Source organism: Aptenodytes forsteri, unplaced genomic scaffold, assembly GCF_000699145.1.
Source record: "Aptenodytes forsteri isolate BGI_AS27 unplaced genomic scaffold, ASM69914v1 Scaffold679, whole genome shotgun sequence".
NCBI lineage: Eukaryota > Metazoa > Chordata > Aves > Sphenisciformes > Spheniscidae > Aptenodytes > Aptenodytes forsteri.
This window is the reverse complement of record NW_008795924.1, coordinates 212,271-233,885: the sequence shown is the minus strand read 5'-3', so window position 1 is coordinate 233,885 and position 21,615 is coordinate 212,271. Positions and strand designations below refer to the sequence as shown.

At 37.9% G+C, this 21,615-nt stretch overlaps 1 protein-coding gene across 1 annotated transcript in view; it reads right to left on the bottom strand.

Annotated features, from left to right (window-relative positions):
- Window positions 1-21,615, bottom strand: part of STAG1 (stromal antigen 1) — a 157,834-nt gene that overhangs the window by 4,376 nt on the left and 131,843 nt on the right. The window contains exons 23-29 of the mRNA XM_009284948.2: window positions 18,260-18,434; window positions 15,738-15,877; window positions 13,867-13,968; window positions 11,844-11,992; window positions 10,599-10,727; window positions 5,993-6,198; window positions 2,038-2,209 (exon numbers count right to left, since the gene is read on the bottom strand). Of these exons, the coding sequence (XP_009283223.1) occupies window positions 2,038-2,209; window positions 5,993-6,198; window positions 10,599-10,727; window positions 11,844-11,992; window positions 13,867-13,968; window positions 15,738-15,877; window positions 18,260-18,434 (1,073 nt within the window). The remainder of the gene's footprint in view (window positions 1-2,037; window positions 2,210-5,992; window positions 6,199-10,598; window positions 10,728-11,843; window positions 11,993-13,866; window positions 13,969-15,737; window positions 15,878-18,259; window positions 18,435-21,615) is intronic.

Sequence of the window (21,615 nt, the reverse complement as noted above, 5' to 3'; positions counted from 1 at the left end):
TAGGAGAAACAGAGGTTCAAGCCCAGGGTGAAGAACCTGGTTCAACTTCCCCCCCAGAGAAGGGGAAGGTTCTCCCACAGCTTAAGGCAGTGCCTGCTCATCAGGCTCAGGAGTAAAACACAGTGACTGGAAGCTGTCCCACTTTCCATAACTAATTAAATGTTCAGAGAGAGATTTAGCTTAGTGATAGGTGAGATCAGAGAGGGTCAGGAAGAAAGTTCTGCTTCAGTAATTTTCTTGGTTTTGTTTTTACTGCAGACTATAAGAATTTTAAGGAGAAACTGAGAGCCACAACATCTTCCTTATAATCTAGAAGTTATGGCAACATCTGGGGAGGCAGGCGATTGGGAGGCAAATCCTTGACCTCAGAAAGGCAAGTAAGAGACATCAACCCAGACCTCACATACTGTGGGATTAAGGTGAAAAGATACTCTAGGACTGACACGAACAGGGGGCTCTTCCTCAGCTGTGCTTGCTTTGTGGCCAGCTGGGATTACCTGCCAATCTGAACTGCATAGGTGATGAAATCCATGCCCAGGCTTGCCTTGTGTTCGCCTGTTTACATGCCAGCCCTCCTTCCTTCCAGACAGCACCAGCTGGGAAAACTCAAACCCATGTAAGGCCTTTGCGCAGGACCACACATATCCCTGCCTGCAGTGTGAACCAGCCCGGCCAGCCTGCCACCTTATCTCACACTGTCTTATGGTGATGTTACATGTTTGATATGGGGAAGGAAAATTGGCTGAACTCATTTATGGAAATGCCAAATATTATGTGCTCCAAAAATTAATAGGTATTTGTAGCCAGCAGCTGAGCTGCCAGTATCTCTTGTGGTGGGCACAGATTAATGGATCATATCAAGGTTTAATCTGTTGCACTGCTGATGCCTGGGCATGTTACACACACAAGCAAGGGAAGGGAGAAGAATAGGTTATACTTTCAAAAGTACATTTCTTTAGAAGTTGTTTTGATTTTTTGAGACCCTATGGTCACAAATCGGCAAACTTTAATAGCTTATCCAACCCAAACTATTCTATGATTCTATAACATGGTGGTATACATACACCCTTGTCATTTGAGACTGGAGAACATTTTTACCTTCCCATGCAAAATGACCATTATGAATTATTTCTATTTAGAAAATACTATGATTAAAGAATGCAGGATGAAGCTGTAAAGTTTAGAATTGAACAGGGTGAGTGCATGTTCAGGAAGAATTGGGAAGGTGGGGAACGTGTATCAAGAAAAACATGATGGACAAAAGCTGGAGGAAAACCAAGGGGCCTAATCTGGCTATTTATACTATACTACATTGGTAGAAACCTGATTTGTCTGGCCAGCATAGTATGACTTTTTTATACAGATAAATCAGATCAGTAAATTTGGCTATAAAAGTTACAAGATAGTCTCCAAACCAGATATTATTATTCTGTATCTTCAAATTAATAGAAATATCACATAATCGCATTCTCTGCAGACTTCTCTATTCTTAAATAAACTACTGACATAATAACCAACATTTTTTCCCCTCTAAATGGAGGTGATAAAATGGGAGTTGATTGACAAAAAGTATATATAATTTAGGGCAAAATAAAATTGCCTGCAGGCAATTATCCCAGAAAGAGGAATGACTACCTCAGCAGCTAGAACTGGACTGAAGAGTTAATTTACAAGAAATCAGTTAGGATGTCTGGAGAACCTTAACTGTACTATGACACGGGGCAGAGGGAAAGGAAAGAGAACATCTAATGGATCTTTAGAGAAACAGTTCGATCCAGCCTGGGGCCACAAACACTAGAAAGATTTAACCATAATTGCATGGTTATGCTATGAGATAATTTTAACATAAGGAATTTCTACCATGATTTCATGACAATGTATTCTTCCTGGGAACTGAAAATAATCGAAGTATTGCTGAGCTATAGCCAAGACATTTCCAGTTGGTTTTGCAAATAAATGCTGCATTTATGGAGCCACAGACTATCTGTGTAAATAACATGCAACTCCTTTGCCTGGCTCACTGTATTTGAAACTTACTTGTGTAAAAAATCTTGTTCAGATCCCTGCTCCGACTCGTGCTCCTGGATCTGCTCTCCCATTTGTCTAGTGTTCTCTCTCAAGACAGTTGAGGTGAGCTGTGGTGCTTGCAGTGTCCCTGGAGTATGTATGTTTTCATTCCTGTTCAGCCATGAGCCTTCTAGACTCTCATCTAGAAAAAGAACATTGAAAGTTACTGGCACAGTTCTGATAATATGCAGTCCAGTATTACTGCCTTCAGGACTCGTTCAGCCAACTCACTGAACGAATACCTTGCATTAGTAATGAAAGCCTTCCGTCTATTGACACACTTCGATACAGTTGATTTTAGTTGCAGCACCTTCTCCAAATTTGATTTTCAACAGTTCAGCGTCTTTTAAAACAAGTGTGCCTTCAAGAGATCAACTGGATAAATACTCAAAATGATGACATTTTCAGCTCTGATTTTTGTGTTCTTTTAAGGAAGGATTACTACCAGGTATTCCCATCAATAACAACAATTTAAAGTAGAAATATTTAACAAACAAACAAAACAACCCCATTGTAAACAAATATTGTATTGCAGCACTACCTAACTTGTCATGTCTTGCACACATATAACAAAGATAATTCCCAATCATTGAATTTACAATCTAAATATAAAATTATTAATCTCATGTGCATACAGCAACCAAGATACAGTTAAACACTAAGATGAGGGTGGAGGATAAAACCCAAAATCTGGTCAGCACAGATCTTTAGAAACTTCAGTAAGAACCATTTCAGTGGAGTAGAGGGGGCATTTTAAGTAAGAAAAGTGGTCTGGCTGGTGTGAACTCTAAATAGTGATTTCAGACAGTGTATTTAGAGTTTAGAGCAGATGGGAGGAATGGAGATGGGAAGGTGATTGAAGGTAGAAGTGGGATGCTGTGCATATTGCGAAAGGGAGCAAACCAGAGAGGAAGGAAGAGGGGGGACTTGAGGAGAATGTGATAGAGCAGACAAGTGTGTAGGCAAGAGACGTAGAAAAAAACCGTAAATTGCTGGAGGAAGTGAAAGACAGGGGAGATGACAAGAGAGGGGAAGGCAAGATCACAGAATTACTAACAGGAAGAAATGTGTGGTGAGAAAGTAGATGGGGATCTCAATGGATCTTTTCATTTTTCCTACGCCTTTTGTTACCCTTTGGGCATAAATGTTGTCTAAAAAGTTGCCTATTTATTCTTGAATTTACCTTTGAAGCTTTTATAATGTGAGAGATTTTTTTTTTTTAAATCCTATTTATGTTTGAATTCCTTAAGGCATTATGAAGAAATGTCACAGCGCAGATTTACTTTCAGTAGCAACAGGGAATGTTCTCCAACCCTGACAGTCTGCTTTACCCAATATATACTGGATTTAGATGAGAAAGGAACCATAGGGGACTAGTTATGGTTCTTTGATGCAAGGATAGTTTATGCAGTGACCCTGCCCTTGTTTTCGTTCCTTTAGAGTGGAATTTAAAGAAAAAAAAAAATCTTAGCAGGATTTAAAGAGACATCCACATTTGTAACTGTACTGCCAGATTAAGATTAAAGCCAGGACTTTTGGAAGAGTTATAAAAATATACAAAGATGAAAAGACAACAAAGACTTGTGACATACTACGTATAGATCATCAGTTAATTTGTAGGCAACCAGCTGTTTGTTAAGGCTGGTTCTTCATAGCTGAAGTTATACAGATGAGTGAACAGTAAGTACTTATTTCTGAGGATTAAATCTCTGATTATTTCATGAGCTCATTATTGGTACATACAAAATAAGACAGAAATCTATGTCTTTCTGTGAAAAACACAGACAACCTGGCTCCGGGTTTTCTTGGCTTTCCTTTTTCCAAGATTCAAAAGGAAGTATACTTAGGGCATAACACAATCAGTAATGCCTACTGCACATCAAGAAGCATCCAAAAATTAAGTATGTGGTGTCCTTCCGACTGTTTATATTATTGTGGGTTTGTTTTTAACATATGATATCAAACGTCCTGTATCAATACATGTCTAAACCAAGACTTTTGGTGCTTGCATTGCATATCCTTCTATGTATGGAAAGGCCATAGAGCTTGTGTTGCTGCTGTTATTACAGAGCACTTGCTGGTAACTTTTCAGTTCTATCATCTACCAGGCAGTCAAATTCTACAATGAAGGTATCTATCAAGGAAAAGATGGTTATGCTGTTATGGGCTAAAACAAACAATGATGAGCTAGACATCCTTCCTGGACCTATATACTGAGGTTGTATAGCAAAGCTTTCATGAGTAATGAAGGTCTGCGTAGTGATCTATGAATTTAAGCTCTATTAGGTTTCACACTGAAGAAAGGACAGTGGAATCACTTCCTAACCACTGTTCTTCAAAATGTGATGTCCTTGAACGTTATACTGTGATCCAGAGCTGTATTTGTAGTATTCAAAGGACATGCCTGTACCCCACCCACAAGAGCACCCCATGAGAGGCAGCATACATCAGTCCTTTTTCTGGCCACAGATTACTAAACAGGGGAATTTTGGGTTACTGTAGTGAACAGTGACATTAGACGACTCTGCCTAAGGTAAGAAAAATCCTGGGTGTCTTCTGATGACACACTGTTGCTAGAATGTAAACAGACCCTCATAGCCTCTGTAGATGTCTGAATCCTGTCAGACCCATAGTGAGTGTTGGCATAGTCTGTATTACAGCTAGATGATCTCCCGGTGGAAACTGCTGTACATTCAGATCTTTGAGGAACTGAACAAATAGCTGAGTAACCTTGCATTTGGCCTACATAATTTTTAAGGCAGTGATGTTTGTGGAAAATTCAGGACCACAGCTGTTGCAAAGAAAGGGAATAGTCAAATGTAAAGCGTTGCAGGTCAATTCTCCCTTCCACTGATGACTGGAAGAGGAGGACACGAAAAAGCATGAGGCAAACAATGCCATAAACACTACATTATAAGACTGAGACTTATTGGTAAAGTACAATAAAATAAAACGAAAATAGTAACAAGACGAAAGAAAAAAAACCTCAGCAGTTGAATTCTGTGAAAAATGTGGCATCCTGAAGGAAGCAGAACAGTGTCTGAAGAAAGGAAGCAGTATTTTATCTACTTAAATTCTAGGTTGGCTATAAGAAACCGAAGGACTTGGTGCACGTACTGCTCAACATAAGCTGTAGTGGAGAATGGACCTGATTGTAGAAGTGCATATGGACAAACTTTTGAAGAATATTTTGGGAAACTGCTGTATATTCAGGCAAATTGGCATTAGATTCCTCACTGAGGAGTTACTATCATAGATACTGACCTTGGAAAAATCCCTGAAGTTTAAAGATCCTACTTACACCTACTCTGTAGTGAAACAGTAAATTTATGTTCACAAAAGTACACACTACATCACACAGATTAACCAGGAACAGATGCAATCTTGTAAGAAATTGGCTGTCATAGCCAAATTCCTGATAAACATGCCTGAAGTCACAGAAAGAGTAAATATAGACACTGGATATCAATACAATTTTAAACAAAAAAAGGCGTCTTTCTAGTGTTCTCCAGTGGTCCTGCAAAAATACAGATATATGCAAGAATTTCTGCCTTGGGTTTGCTCTAACACCCTATTAATTAACAATGACTCCAGACTGAAGCATAGGCAGAAAACCAGAAGTCCATGACTGAGAAAGGTGTAGAGCAGATAACTCCACAAACACCTCCTGTTTCCAACTTCAGTAACAGCTTTTAATAGTTCTGAATCTGCAAATCTCAGAAGACAGACAAGAACAGGGACTCACAATGGTATCTCTCATAAAGAAGTGCTCAAGCTTGAACAGATATCTTGTTTTTACTACATACAGAATCTATCATGTATTTCAGCATTAACTGATAAACCATAAGGGCTCCTAAGAAGGAAGGCTGTAATATATGTACAAAATGAGAAATGCCTCTGCCAGGCAACCTAAAACCATACAAACCTTCTACTCTCTTTTTGTGGAGCGGTGGTCGTCCTTTCTTATTCCTCACTGAAGAGGCTTTGCTGCTGCTGCTTCCACTGTTAACGGACATTCTGTCGTCTTCGCCACCTGTAACTAGTGAGTTTCTATAGGAAATGAGTGGAAGCCATACATCTTCTCTTCTTTCCATCATCTGTTCTGTCAGAAACTTCTCTAAGTAGGAGTGACTGAAAATAAAAGACAATGAGTACAGAGGCACAGCACGTTGTTTGCTCTTTAATTTTTTAATTTCGTCTTTAATCTGCAAGCCCTCTTCACGTTGTTGAGAGCTTAACACAAATCCCACACGGTGTTTCCTTATTTTAATTTAATAACATATGCTGATAGGGCATTGTATCTCCGACTGAATAAGCATGTGTGTCATTCCCTCAAAACAAAGTAACATAGTTAATCATGCACAGGTTACTCACAGATAAACAATACAAAGCATTCTCTCCCCAACATCTTCCTCCCACATTTGTCCATGATCATTCACAGCACGCTCTACTTGAATTTCTTTTGTTTTGCATAGCGAGGAAGCCACTTCTATATATTGCTACTGTGTCAACAGACAGACTGAATTAGAACCACTATTGTGAAGATGTACGATACCCTTTTGCATCTTGGAATGAGAAAAATGGTTTCCTCAAATGCAAGCAGTTATTTTTCAATTAAAAAATGGAAGATCTGCTCCACTGCCATGGAGAAGTCCAATGCACACTTGTTAACTTATGGGAGGAACCAAACAACTTCCCTCCTGTATATGGTCTGGAGGGCATTTGAATTGTTTTCTTTTTCCATTTTCCATTGATTATTTAATTACAGTATTAGAAGTAGTCCTTAAAAAGAATATGCAAATCCACAGAAAAGCAATTCTAATGAATTTCAAGCTGCAGAACCAAGCACTCAGAATTTAGGCAAGAGACCTCAGGATTCTTCAACATTACCTCTACTCTTCATGCAACTACATTAGGGTACACCCTTTGATCATGATTTCATTTAATACCACATTGCCAGGTTGTCATCAGTGGGAGTCAAACCCACAAATTATGCATGGAAATGAACTCTCAATCTCTCTCTTCCTCTGTTAGCTCATGGCAGGCTCAAACTTCTTACGCGGCCTAAGTATCAGACTGAGAGAAGGAGCCACACTGTATGTGCCTGGGTAACAATCACATCCAATTCTTAAATGGGATTTTGTTCTGATTTAGTGAATAGGATGACTTTGCTCAAGAAACAGCAGTTTTCCTGTCTACTGTTTTATTCAATATTGTGACTGCTTCTTCCTTCCCCTTTTCATGTGTATACTGAGTAACATCCAAACCTTGCATTGAATGGGAAATTCTTGGTTTATTCTCTCTTTTACAGTACCAAACAGTACAACACTTGAGTGCTTCATGACTTTCGAGAATTTACCTGCGGAATAGTCTTGGAAAGTAAGAACTTTTCCCGCATCCAATTTATATTTATAAAACTAGAGTGCACAGGTTATGCCCGAATTGTGAAGAAGGAAAAACTACACCACTGGGGGGTTCTTTACTGATTAGACGCCAAACTGCTCAGCATTTTAGAGGAGCTTCATACTGGCAGTTCTTGCCAGTTTCAACAAGCACAGAAACTCTGAATTTCTCAAAGTAAGAACACCATGCTGAGGCTCCGTCCCATCTGACTTCAGACACCCAATAGTCAATTGTCTAGTCTAAGCTAACAGTCTCTATTTGAGAGAAATAAGTGGAAATAAATGCCTCCACAGGGCAATTCACCTCTATACTGTTAGGTGAATTCCTCAGGATTTCCCTGCCTGTATCTGCCTTGTGTGTTTGTAACTGCATTAGTATAAATCTTTTTCTGCTAAGTGTAAGAGCCTGGCACCTTAAATGTATGGTTTATATTAAATCCCTAGATTTGAATAAATCCATAAATGGCTATCACTGATTCTGGAGGTTACTCATAAAACAAGAAGCTGAATAAATAAATAGGATAGGAAAACTAAATTAAACCAATGTTGCTGCCCCATTCCCAAACTGGAAACATCTCCCTTTTCCCCCTCCAAATAAAAAAGCCAGCAGTAAAGCAGAAAGGAAGTAGAAGCCCTGCAAAAGAGCAGTGTTTGCTGAACTGTGACAGGAGTGGTATTTCGCAGCAAGGGCAGGTGACATATGCAGACATATCAAGTAGATAATTCATTTTCTTGGGTTGGGAAGCCAAGCTGGAGGACTTCTGGGTGACAGGCAGATGTATGCTCATGAGACTTTCAGGGTTATTCTAGAGCACTTTTGCCTCCAGACCAACAGCCCATTGCTGAGTTTAGGGACAGTCACTTGGCAGGAGGAGATCAAGCCAGGGAGGGAGGTAAATGATCCTGTACACAGGACTTCTCCACCAGATGGTGGTCACGTACCTTCCTGTTCATAGGCAACCCCTTTGGAGGGAGGGGGAGAGGTCCCTGTGGATTGGAGGAGTCATGCTACAGAGAAGGGCAAATCAACTGTCCAGAGTATAGCTGAGTATGTAATGTCAGTGAAGCACTATGGGCAATGCAGCCATTGCCTGATGGGTGCAAACACGACAGATCTTTCGAGGGAAGGAATGCAGATTATCTCCAAAAGAAATCTTTACATATAAGCAAGTTATCTTGACTCTTTTCACAGTCACCACAGCCAATGGAATCTAGGGCATGTCTGAACTCATCTTAAAGCGGTAATTGAGCACAGATCAGATAAATCATGTCCTAAAGGGCATATTTCTTTTCACTGATCTTCAAATTCGGCTAAAGTAAATAGCTCAGGTGACTACAATAAAGATGGGATCCATTTCTCCTGGTTTTACTTATCACAGCAATCTTTACAGTCCTGAGAAAGAAACCAGTGGTTGTGTATGTGGGGACCAATGAGTGGAGAAGGAGAAACTTTGAGAAAAAATTTTAAATGGCAACATAGAAGGCTAAAGAACAAGATCTCCTGAAGTACTGAATTTCATGCAAAGGATCAGGTCAAATTAAGCTGTCATGTAAATTGTACAGAATGATGTAACTTTAAATTTTAGTCACAGGAGAAGCTTGTGGAAGGGATGGTTACTGTACAGGAAGGATAAGCTTCACTAAATTAAACAGGAATCGGGCTAATGACACTTAAACTAACAGATGCAGGAGAACCTATGGTTCAGCTAGGAAGATAGTCATAAAATCCTGAAGTCCTCTCCTGAAGAATAGGACAGAGGTTGACAAGATTCAAGGATATAACAATGAAGAGCAGTTTCAAAAACTGAGTGCCAAGCTAGCCCAACTGGATCATCCAAATCTCAAGCTTGTTTAACTATTTCTTCTATATGGTGTTTGCTGAATTAACTAATTATTGACCCAATTAAAAAAATTAAATTGGTTCAAGTGTGTACACATTAAAAATTATACAAAGTTAACCAAGATGCATTTCTTATAACACAGATAAAGCTATAATATTCATAATTGTTAACCCTAACAGAAAAGTCCTTTAAAACCAATGTTTTCACAGAAAAAACACAGAAAAGTTTGTCAGAAAGAGTCAGTTGAGGCAGTTATAGTAGATACATATGACTTACACTCACTGTGGTCAGAAAATTGACTGGAAAGACATCTATAACCATAAATCAGAAGATTTGGCAATTGCATTTTTTAAATGGTCATAAAGTTATTCAAATAATTCAGTTCTACACTGGGCACATAGTGCTTGGCTGATTTTTGACTGGAGTCCTCTTCCTTTTTCCCTTACTACTTCTGTGCTGTGGCCAACTCCTGGATATTTGCTATGTAACTTATTAGAAATGTAGAGTGTTATCTCCGCAGCGATGCTGACAATATGACTTTACTATGAACTAATGGAGTTTTCTATTTGCCAATTCTGTTGATATCTGCAGCCCCTCTTGACAGTCTGTTCAAATGTTGCTCATAAAACAGTATTTCTTGCTCTTTATTCAGACCTTATCAACAATACCTCTGATTTATTTAATTGCCAGTATTTCATCTGCAGTAATTACCTGCCGTAGCAAATTCAGGCTGCTTGTTTTAGTCTCCCAGGTTTCTACCACCCTGTTCTGTCCTAACCAACAATACTGTCCTCTCTCAGCCTCTTTCTCTAACCTATTGTGCCAGTAACAGAAGCCTTGACAAACCTTTATTTCCCAGTCTAACTCACTATATTAAAATAAACAAATGTATGTTTACATTTTATGTAAATATCTAACAGAAAGAAATGTTACTGCAGTGTTTACAGGCCTGTAAATTTCCTGCACTGCTAACATTTCATTTCTTTTTTCTTCTAGCCTAAAAAAAAGATTGTTTTTTATTTTCAGTGCCCCATGGGAAATTTTAAGGAACATTGTTTTGTGAGGTCTCAAGCTCACCTCCCTCAGTGGATCTGATTCTCCTTTTCTCATTTATTTTTATTACTTTAAAATATAAACCAATGAATAACTATGTATGTGAAATGTCTCACTGGGACTTCCTATAGCCCCCATTAGACTGTCAAAACCTCAAAGCATAGAGCTTAAACACACACTACAGTGATTAACAGAGCCCAGCAAAACCCACAGAAGAAAATGGAGCATTACTTACACAGTCTTTTTGTCCTGTCGCAAGAGTTTAGAAGAAAATTCACTAAGCACTTCAAGGAAAGCAAGGTTAGGAGGTGGATAGTCTTGTCCTTTTTGATTCTGATATTTGAAGGCAAACTCTATGCCATCTCTACAGTAAAGAAATATTAAAATTTTCAGGCATTTGTAACAAAATAAAAAAAAAAAAGGCCATCCATCACTTCTAAATGCTGCCCAAAATCTGAACTGTGGTGAAATTCTTTATATCCCATCATAACTTTTTTTTTTTCCACATTACTAGCAAACAGATGCTTTTGGACAAAGGGGAATCAAATGTTCCCTCTCGATTTGTAAGGATTCAATCTCAAAGACATATTGTCAGTCACATGGTAAGAAGGAACTTACCACAATCTAAGAAACTTGGCAGGTGCTGAAAGCCACTGTCTTAGCAGGAATAGCCAATTGGCTCTTTCTTGTTTCTGCATGAAGCAGAAGCTTGCAATAAGAGTAATACGTAAGATATAACAAGATGTAACTTTTGCATCAAGAGTCAGAAAAGAGAATTTACTTACCAGTACATTGATACATGCATCTCTGCCTTATCTTTGCTTTATCATGTGAGACTAAAGAAAACAATTTACTTTCACATTATCCAATAAGGGCGCATGCATGTCTTGACTTCTCTTTTGCTTGGCACAGGAAAGTGTCTGGTAGCATTTTGGTCATGCTTTGCTAATCTTAGTCTTAATGACTTAGTCTCTGAGATAGCAAACTTTAATATTTTAATTTTTCTATGGCATGGGAAAGTCATAATTTAAATTTAGCAGCACCTTTCTATACTTTCCTACACAGCAGTTACATAAAAAGCTTCAATCCACAGAAAAAAAAAAAGATTTCCAACATATTTTTGGAATATCTTTTTATAAAAGCCCTTGGTGCCTACAGAATCCACAGTGGTGTGGTACAAAGAACTATCTACAGTCGTTAGATACAGTCCACAGAAATACGTATGATACCAGTGGCTTTACCTGAGATAGATAAACATGGCCATTCCGATAAATTCCAACAAATAATTAGGTAGCAGCTAGTTTTTCTTCCTTTCTTACATACATACATGTACACCCCCCACCATTTTTCTACATAAACTAGAAAAAAAGATATCATTATTCCAGAACCTGTTAAGATTACGTACCTTTAGAAAAGGTATGCTGAACAAAAGTTTTAATCTGAAGTAATGTAAAAATCTAGTTTATTTACCACCACTCACTTGTGTAGTGTGGCCACAGCCTCTCTTGTCTTGATCTGATCCAAGCCAAACGTGAGGGCAAACCGACGGGCCAGTTCCTTAATTCCACTAACATGGGCAGATGTCCTGTCCAAATTGGGACCTTGCTCCTGAACAAGCTCATTAAACAGCTAGAGAAAGAATTCAATTGTTAAAATCTGTCAGCTAGAAAACACTTTTCTTGAGAAAGACTTTTGTTCTTAAGCAGTTATGGTTAGGAGTGGACATTACAATGACTTTTTTCACAGAGATGTAACAGAGTTCTCTTATATTCAACTTCTAATCCACTTCAGTTCCCAAACTTTCTTCTGTTTAACTGTGGTTTGCCAACTGTCCCCCATCTTGTACTTGTGCGGATGATAACTCTTAAACAGAATTTTGCAGGTACCTTCATTGAATTACATCTATTATTCTCCCAACTCAAGATGGTTCTGCATTCTTATGCTGTTTTCCAAAATACCTACATCACCCGTCAGATCAGCATCTTTTTTGAATTTAGGAAGCAAAATATCCATTCCATCATTCAAGACAATGAATATCTGAACAGCATTACTGGGTAAATGCCTTCAAAGCCTGCTTGATAATGCCCTTTCAGTACAATAATGAACTACTCAGTAGTTTTCCAATTAGTTCTATATCTTCTGGTATTGCCATTTAGACCACATTTTCCTAACTTGCTAATGAGAATATCAAGGGAGACAGTGTCAGTGACAATATTAAATCAAGTTGCATTAAATCTACTGTTTCTCTGATATCCACAAGCTCTGTTACCATAGAATTAATGAAAGCAGCTTAATTTGACATGATTTCTCCTTGACAAATTCATACTGTCTGTTACCTATCACATAGGCACTTGCAAATAGCTTGTCTAATTTTTTTTTTTTATGAAATTATATTAGGCTGACTGATCTATGGCACCTGGCTTCTTCCTCTCTCCAAGTTTTAAAGACAGGAGCTACTTTGACACTCACTGATTCTTAGAATCATAGAATCGTTTAGGTTGGAAAAGACCTTTAAGATCATCAAGTCCAATCCTTAAGTTAACACGGCCAAGTCCACCACTAAACCATGTCCCTAAGCACCACATCTACACGTCTTTTAAATATCTTCAGGGATGGTGACTCAACCACTTCCCTGGGCAGCCTGTTCCAATGCTTGACAACCCTTTCGGTGAATAAATTTTTCCTAATATCCAACCTAAACCTCCCCACGGCACAACTTGAGGCCATTTCCTTTTGTCCTACCGCTTGTTACTTGGGAGAAGAGACCGACACCCACCTCGCTACAACCTCCTCTTCTGGAAGTACATCTGTTTTTCTCAAGTTTTCACAGATATCTCTCAGCTTCCAGATTGCTACAGGAAATCCCTTAGTACTCTGGAATGAATTTTGGGAGGCCCAGCTGATTTGAAAACATCTAATTTACAGAAGTAATTTCTCTATGTAATGGGTATAGCTGGTACTTCAAGGGCCTAAATGGTATTTAGTGAAGCACACACTTTGTGCTGTTGGCAGAACAAGGATAGATTTCATCATCAAGCCAATAATTTATGGTTGCTACAAAGCAAATTTTTCAGGGAAAAAACATGTTTAACAATATTGGAAGACTTAAGCTAATTAGCTTGAAGTTTGAAAAAATCAATCAGTATTTAGACAAAATGTAAAGAAGATGCATTACTTCCAGCTAATTATAAGAAGAAAAAGTCATCCTAATTCTTCTTGTTCACTAGGCACCAGTAAACAAATGCTACGTATCAAGTTTGGACCAAATTGCCTTCAAGGCTCTTCTCTCCCTTTCTTCCATTTTAATCGGACCAAAACTTTGCCAGTGTACACTTAAGGAGACAGAGATTAGAGACAAATGAACGGTGACAGCCTGAATTGAGGAGCAAGATAATGTCTTAACAGAACTGTAGTATTTTCGCTTCATTGTAAAGTGCACCAGAGAAAATCCTGTTCAGTATTTTTTGCAGTGAGGCATTTCTAACAAAAATCAATATTCTTACCTGTTGCAAACTGAGAATGAGTGTCTTTGCACACTGGATTTTATCAATTTGCCTTGTTTTGCTCAGGGTTTCCTTAATGATATCTCCATAGTCATTGTAGTACTAGGAAAAAATGTGGAAAGAACCCTCTTTAAATCTTTAAATTTAACCTGTAATACAACTCCTTACGGTTTTCCTGATAGAAAGATTACTTGTAATTCTTGTTGTGAAAAGGCAGCAGTTGCTAAAAAAACTAATCTCAAATCCAGGTTTTTTGTATGAGTGGGAGGCAATGTTTCAATATCAAAATTTAAACTGATTGGTAGCCAGCACCCAGTAATGAGAGAAGGAAATTCTGTATTTGTTATGATATTTTCTAACAAATATGTTGAAAAACAAACAAAAGAGTATTTCCTACCCCAAACTAAATATTTGATGAAAGTGACCCATGGCTGCAAATTCTAAGAAACAACATTACATTGAACCAACGCACCCTTCAACAAGTAGGTGTGAACAGGCACTAGCACACAGGTGTGAAGCTCCATATACAATGCAAGGTGAGTTAGATGGCCAAGAAAGGAATTCACTGAAGCCAGAAAGCTGAGTAAGGAATTAGTCAGTATGAAGTGCTGATTTTCTTTTCTGTTAGAAGAATAGTTCCTGAAAACCACAGCCTCTGGTACTGACCATTTGGGTAGAAAAGCCTGTATAATCATTAAAACTTCCAGACTGAGAATATAACATTTTCTTCTCCAACCAGTATTCTTTCAGCCCGATTAGTATTTTTGCATTTGCAACCACTTATTTTCATTCCCTCTTAAATATGGCTCCTGCCTTCTTTGGTACAGAGATCCTTCTTGTTTGTATTCCAATTTAAATTCAATTTCTCCCACTCTCCCCCCATTTCAAGAGAAGGAAGGGCATGGGGAGAGGAGAAGACCAACCTAGAGCAGCAGGTAGGAAACTAACCTGGACTGTGACAGCTTCAGTTTGAAAGACTAACCTTGAGTAGTGACCTGGCTGATGGCTAGAGTATGCACTAGGGATTTTATTGTACTGAGTGCTCCTAATGAACAGGAGAAGGAGGATTTAAAGTTAAATCATTTATATTTCGCATCAACATCTCAAACACTATCTATAGTAAAGGACCTGCTCCCCACTCCAGGTTTTCCTCCTTGATTGTCACCTTTGTGATGACTAATCCCTTAAAGAGAGACAGGTGAGGTATACCTGCCAATTTGATATAATCTGAGGGGCTTTGTGTTGCTTGGCAGTGTCAGGACTGCTAATGTGCCTGTTTTCTGGCAGGTAAACTTGCAACTACAGGGTGCAGTGGTAGCTGAGCAGCAAGTCTTTCTGAATGTCATTGGGCCTAAATAGTGTATGGAAGAAGCGTTAAATTGGTAAGACATTCAGTTAATGCATACCCACTTACAGCAGTACCATACAGAGTTGTTTTTTTTTTTACTGCTTTCCTGTTTAAAACAATCTTTTCTCACAAAAAAACCTTATGGCAAGCGCCAAGATTGGGTGACTCCCAGTCAAATATGACATTGAACAGATAACTTATTGTGGATTCTAGGAATGAATTTGAGGAGCAGGATAAGAAATTCTCTGTAGAGAGGAGCCTCTCTGGAAATACTCAGCACCTTGTAGGACCAACTTTTGGTGCTGCCTTTAATAAGGTACTCCTGCTACATAGGAGAGGAAGTTCAAAGCTTACCGCTTCTCAGTGGCAGGTGTAATTTAGAAAGGAAAAACTATTACAAGAAATCAAATAAGGCTGGAAAAGCTTTTCAACCTTTAACTACTGCACTGGAAGGGAGAGGAAGAGGGGCCCTGACACTACAATCTGTGTTCAATTAGGAAGAGGAGAATACACAGAGCTGTACCTTCATATAGTGTTTGAAGATATCTGCTGCTGCATGCATGTCCACAATGTCATAAATTATCAGCTTGCTAAAGGCAGCCAAAAGGTTTCTTCTCTTATGTAAAGCTTCTATTTTGTTAGCTTCATCTTCTTCATCTCCCTCTGAAAGCATCAACATAAAATGTTTATAAGTAACTGCTATGTTCTAAAGCAACATTAGCGAAGAGTAGCTTTTAGAAAAAAATCAATTCTTTAAAATGAAGCAAGGATTGTTGCAGGAACAGCTAAAATGAAAGGTGATAATTCTTGAGTCCTGCCTATGTTAGGACCTTTAGGAAAGTTCAGGAACATGACACACCATTGATCAAGGATGCTGTAGTCCTGAATAGGTACTAAACATAATCCACATGGAACTGAATCGCTTATTTTCTTTACCCTGTGAAAGGCCACAGTGAAGACTTGTTGAATGCTTTTTGCCTGACTTCTGAAACATTTGGAGATGCTTCTTTAACATGACTAAGCTATAAATATTTCATGAGGAAAATTAGAAGCAGCAATACTTCTACTGCATGCCTTGGATTTTCAGATATGAAATCGATGGCTCTAAAGCATCAATAACAACAGGAAGTAAAATTCAGCTGTAAGAAACATTAACATTGAATGGCAATGTCAAAAGTATTAAGTTCCCATGTAAGACTCCACTCTGTGAATGAAAATGAAACCATACACATAAAATGTGAAATAAAGTATCATATAATAAAAGCATATGACACAACTTATATAAGAAAATGAAATCAGCTATGACAGTTGTGATAAAACTAAATATTCTGTGGTATTTAGAAAAGCCTGTTCTTGGAGGGAATCTTCCAACCAGTTTGAAGAAGTACAGACCTGTGCAGGGGGGAGGAGGGACATCGTGTCAACTGCGACTCTCTTGCTGCACTCTTACTAGAGTCCCCACAGAGCCACAGTACTTAAGTCACATATTTGATCACAGGAAATCTCTTACGAGCAGTGGAGTTGACTGAATATGCATGCATGTTTTAATCCTGAGATGCTTTAACCCACAGAATTGAAGCCCATTAGCACATTCCCCCTCCCCCTCCTTCCTTAATTTCTTTTTATCATTACTGATGTGTTCTGAATACCAAAAGTTATAAATGGTCAGACTGACTTCATGGAGTCAGAGCAGCATTAGGGAATGGAGATTACATACAAAGATCTTCATCCGTCTTTTTGCTGTCTTCCCAGTCCAATCACAGGATGTTAAAGAACAGCAATTTTGCTAAAGAGCAAAAAAAAATTAGACACTGTCCTCCTAAAATCTATCCTTTAGGTATAATGCTGAACATTGAACTCACAAAATATGATTAACTGCACATAGATTTCTGGTGAAGGTGTGTTTCAAAATGTATTCTTCCCAGGAATCCTTAAAGAGATGCTCAACAAAGAAAGATGTTAGCTACTGAGGAACTAGGGAACTAGAAGACTGAAAGCACCTTTAGAGCAAGAATACATTCTCTGAGACCTTACTTCTAAGTATTGCTGTCTTAAAAGATCTAAAATAGCAACTATGTGTCATGCTAACATACAAGTAACCGAGTACAGTGGAAATTCAGAAAATGTGCCAAAAAGAGCACTGCAGTATGCACTCAGCAGCTCTTTCGCATAGTTTGACTATCGGGGAATCCATCTCTTGTCCAAAGTTATTTAGCATTCAGAAATTGGGTACTTCTGTACTTGCATTTAGGCATTTATAACACACACCAGCAGCACCAAGTTATTTAAAACCAGACCTAATTGGCAAATCTGCCTCTCCCTGACTGAAAGCCAAAAATTTCAAGACATCCTTGTGAGGAGGTAGAGATGGGGTCACGTCAAACTCTGGCCTCTCAAAGCATGGCCATGCACAGATGCCTAGGAAAGGGCAAGAAAGTAAGCAAGCATACACGATACTTTCTCAAGTACTTTCCTAGTCTCCAACCAAATCAGTGATGTCCTGAGCTTGATTTGATTATTTTAGGGAAGAGCTGAAGGGGTGTTTATTTAGTAACGTCAGAGTTTCTTAAGGCCTTCTTTGTCAAGAGCTTTGCTGGTAAGGTTTGCCTTCAGGATCCTATAACTCTATTTAGTAACTCTAAAGGATTTCTCTGCCATGTACTGTTCCATCGTACTTCCTCCCTTGAAGCCATATTAAATGAAGTCTGCTGCTGAACTAAGACGGTACTGTTTTGGAAATAAATAATAAGAAAAATAGATCAGTAAAGGAAGAATAATTTTGTCTAGATTTATAGCATGTAGTTACAGGCCACTTCCATGTCTTCTTAAAACATCTCTTTTTATGAAGTGAACTTTATAGGTACTTATTCTTTTTTAACACAAGTAGTACTGAATACTGAATATTTCATATTCACACTTCCCAAAAATAAAGAAGGAATAATTCTGAAAACATTTGAGCAAACTGATCTGAAAATTCTATTTTCTTCTTTCTTCTGTGTCTGTTATGAAAAAAAGCTAAGTAGAAAACATGAAAGCTAAACATACCCATGCTCTGGTTTTCATCATCTTGGTCAATAAAGACATGGTCCATCACGAAACTGAGAAGTTCTGACTGGAGGCCTGAATCTGGATTAAACACCAAAGGTTGAAGACCTTCTCGACCTCCAGTCATCAGCTGATGACTAAAAATCATCAAGAGATCACAGAGCAGCATGAAAGCCTGAAAGGCAAAAGAGAATGAATGTAGTAAGAAGCGTAAGTAAGTGAAAAATAAAATACCATTTATTTAATTTCCAGATAACCCCTGCTATTATTATTAAATGTCCTTCGTTAACTGTACTCTGCTGTAGTTGTTTGTGTGCTGTGAAAAGTGTTCATGAGGGTTTCCCCTAACTTTAAAATGTTATGCCTTTGATTTCTATGTAAGGAACTGTGTTTACTATCTCTTCCATGTTCAGGATGATCCATATTAAACTTCCATTTCTCCTCTATGAAAAGAACTCTAAATCTACCTCTGATCCAAGGACTGTAGCCAAATTTGTAGTAAAGAATAAACACCTCTTTTGGTAAACAGTTGGAAAAATTAAACAAGCAAAAAAATTAACAACATTGTGAGTGAAAATCCAAGCTGAGTCACTGTCAGATCCCAAAAATACAGAGAAGCAGCTGTAAGCAAAGAAATCCTTGCAGAATTTCATCAACAATTCTCTGCAAAAAGAATCAAGTAACTCTGCACAGCTTTCAAATCTAGATAAAAGCCAACCAGGGCAGAATTTTCAATGATTTATGCTCATTACTATTATACGCTCATTACCTGAGAACAGAGAAAGGCGGCAGCTATTAATAACTACTTCTTTAAAGGGCTTATCTGTATACTCTCATGCACAAGAACAACACTTTTTTCCCCAATGGCTTAAGTCGGAGTGTCATAGCCAGCTGTATTCTGTTGCATTACATTCAACACTTGAGCACCTTTCAGAAAGTACTTTTTAATCATCTTAGTTTCTCTGTCTTTAACCTCAGGTTCTGAAAACTGAGAAAGAGGAAGGTTCAAAGTATGAATGTGTAAAAAGACTCCTAGAAGATCTATGCTGGATGTGCTGTCTCTTTCCCCAGAAGCCTGCAGGAGTCTCACTCAGGGCAGTGTCAATCACCATTCCCAGGTAGGTGGTAGACCAAAGGCATTTTCAACTGAAGAGAGATTGCAGGATAGCTCTCACAGAGTCATGAAATCCAATGTAGGCTTTGATTCAGCCCTATATCCCCCCTCTACAAACAGCTGAACAGAAAGATAGTTAAATGTGTGTTTAAACATATTTTTGAACCAAGCCTAAGGAAAAGTAGTGAGCGAGAGCATCTGCTTTACAAACCTCCAAAATGAAATCTTTGTGAATGCTGAACGTCATAGTAGCTCACTTATTTCTTGGGGTATGTTATAAAATCTGAATGAGCTATACTTAGGCGAGAACAAAACGCAAATCACTGTAAACTATGTTCTACTTAGACTTTGGAGACAGATGCCAGTATTTGGGATTTTTCTCCATTGGATCCAAAAAGTTGTGATTCATTTCACTGATGATCTCAGCTGCTCTAAAGTCCTTTGATACTCACTAGAATTTAAGCTCATCCTAATGTAGACCTCTAAAAAAGAGCATATGAATAATGCACTGAAAGTGCTTATTTCAGTCCTATATGAAGACAGCAGTGGACTCAGATACAGATGTCTACATATTGTAGACACGTCTAGTCACAGGAGATTTATTTCACTCAAATAGTCTAGGAAAATTTGAAATGTTTGAGTCCTGTTTCTATAAATACTTAATACTTTTTCCTTCCTTTGATATGTACGTTGATCTTCTCTGGAAAGAATGTATAGATCAAGAATCAAATATACTAGGGAGACAATATAATTTACATAGAATTCTCAAAAAAATCCAGTGAAACAAAAGGATTAAGAAGCAGTCCTGCACTTGCAGAAATATACTTTTTAAGGAAGAAAATTAAAAAGATCATAGAAGTGTTAGTTGGAAGGGACCTCTGGAGTCTCTAGTCCAACCTACTCTGATTGGGACACTTGCTGTCTCTAGCTCTGGTTGGTCATGGCTTTGTCTAGCTGAGGTTTCAAAGCTTCCACAGAATTTTGAACTGCAAAGGAGCTTCTAAGAAAAGTTTAAATTACCAGTGAAAAAAATAACAACAGAATAAAAACATGTTAATATATATCAAGAACAAAAACATTGCAGTAATGGAAAGGATCATTTACCATTTGTTGATGCAGAAAAGACATTAGTGCTAGCTTAAGCTAGAATGGTTGGTATTTTCATGAAGCTAGGTGATATTTTCACATTATATAATATTAATAAAATATGCCAAGAGTAACTACTCAGAATATTAAAAAACAATTAAAGTTAAATCTGCTGGAAGACAATGACACATCAGTCTCTCTTAAAAATACATGAACTAGTGACATCTCTGAGCTCTTAATATTTTTATTTATCAACTTGCAGAACACAGTGTAAATGCCAAGCAGAGCTATCTTTCAAAAAAAAAAACCTGTCCCTTAAGAAGTATTATCTTTTAAAAAACACAGGCAAAAACCACAGGCCAGTTAGTTACAGTCTTTGCAAAATCTTGGGAGGTGTGATAGAAGTGCAATATGTAGACAACTAAAAGATATCAACAGACTTGATATAAATCAGCATATATTCATAAAATCTCAGCAAACAAACCAGCTTTTTTTTTTTTTTTTTTTCACAGACTGCAAATTATTTCAAGAAGCCCTTGGATTTCATTTCTTTTATTTCAATTTCTAAATTGAAATATAGCAGAAGCTTCCCACTCCATGCATGCGTGGCTTTCCAAAAATCTACACCAGAGAATGGGATAACTACACTGAACCGTAAAAAAAATCTGATACCTTATTATGCAATCATATTTCACATATATACTTTTGGCATATATGTGCACACACATACACATGCAGAGAGATGCACGCACTTAAGTTTTCAGTCAGCCTACCAAACAGGATAGCACAGCAACCTAAGCTATAACCGTTGTATTGATGAAAATCTTTTTAGATTCTCCAGATCTTTATATTTCTATAATGAAGACACTGTTTAAATAGATATTTTACTCTGATTTCTCAAGGAGACATAAGTATTTGTGAAGTGATGATTTTTGCATAGTGTGAGAGGACACTACATTCTTAGTGTTACTCAGAGTATTTTTGTGAAATGAATTAACTTTTTTCCTGCTAAAAAATACGCAGTAGTATGACCTGTGCTGCTAGAAGCCTCAATTTTCTCCCTTTAGCCACAATGGGAAAGAGATGCAATCATTAGTATTCACCACTACATTTAATGGAATTATTAGGATAACGAAATAATGAAATATCACTGATG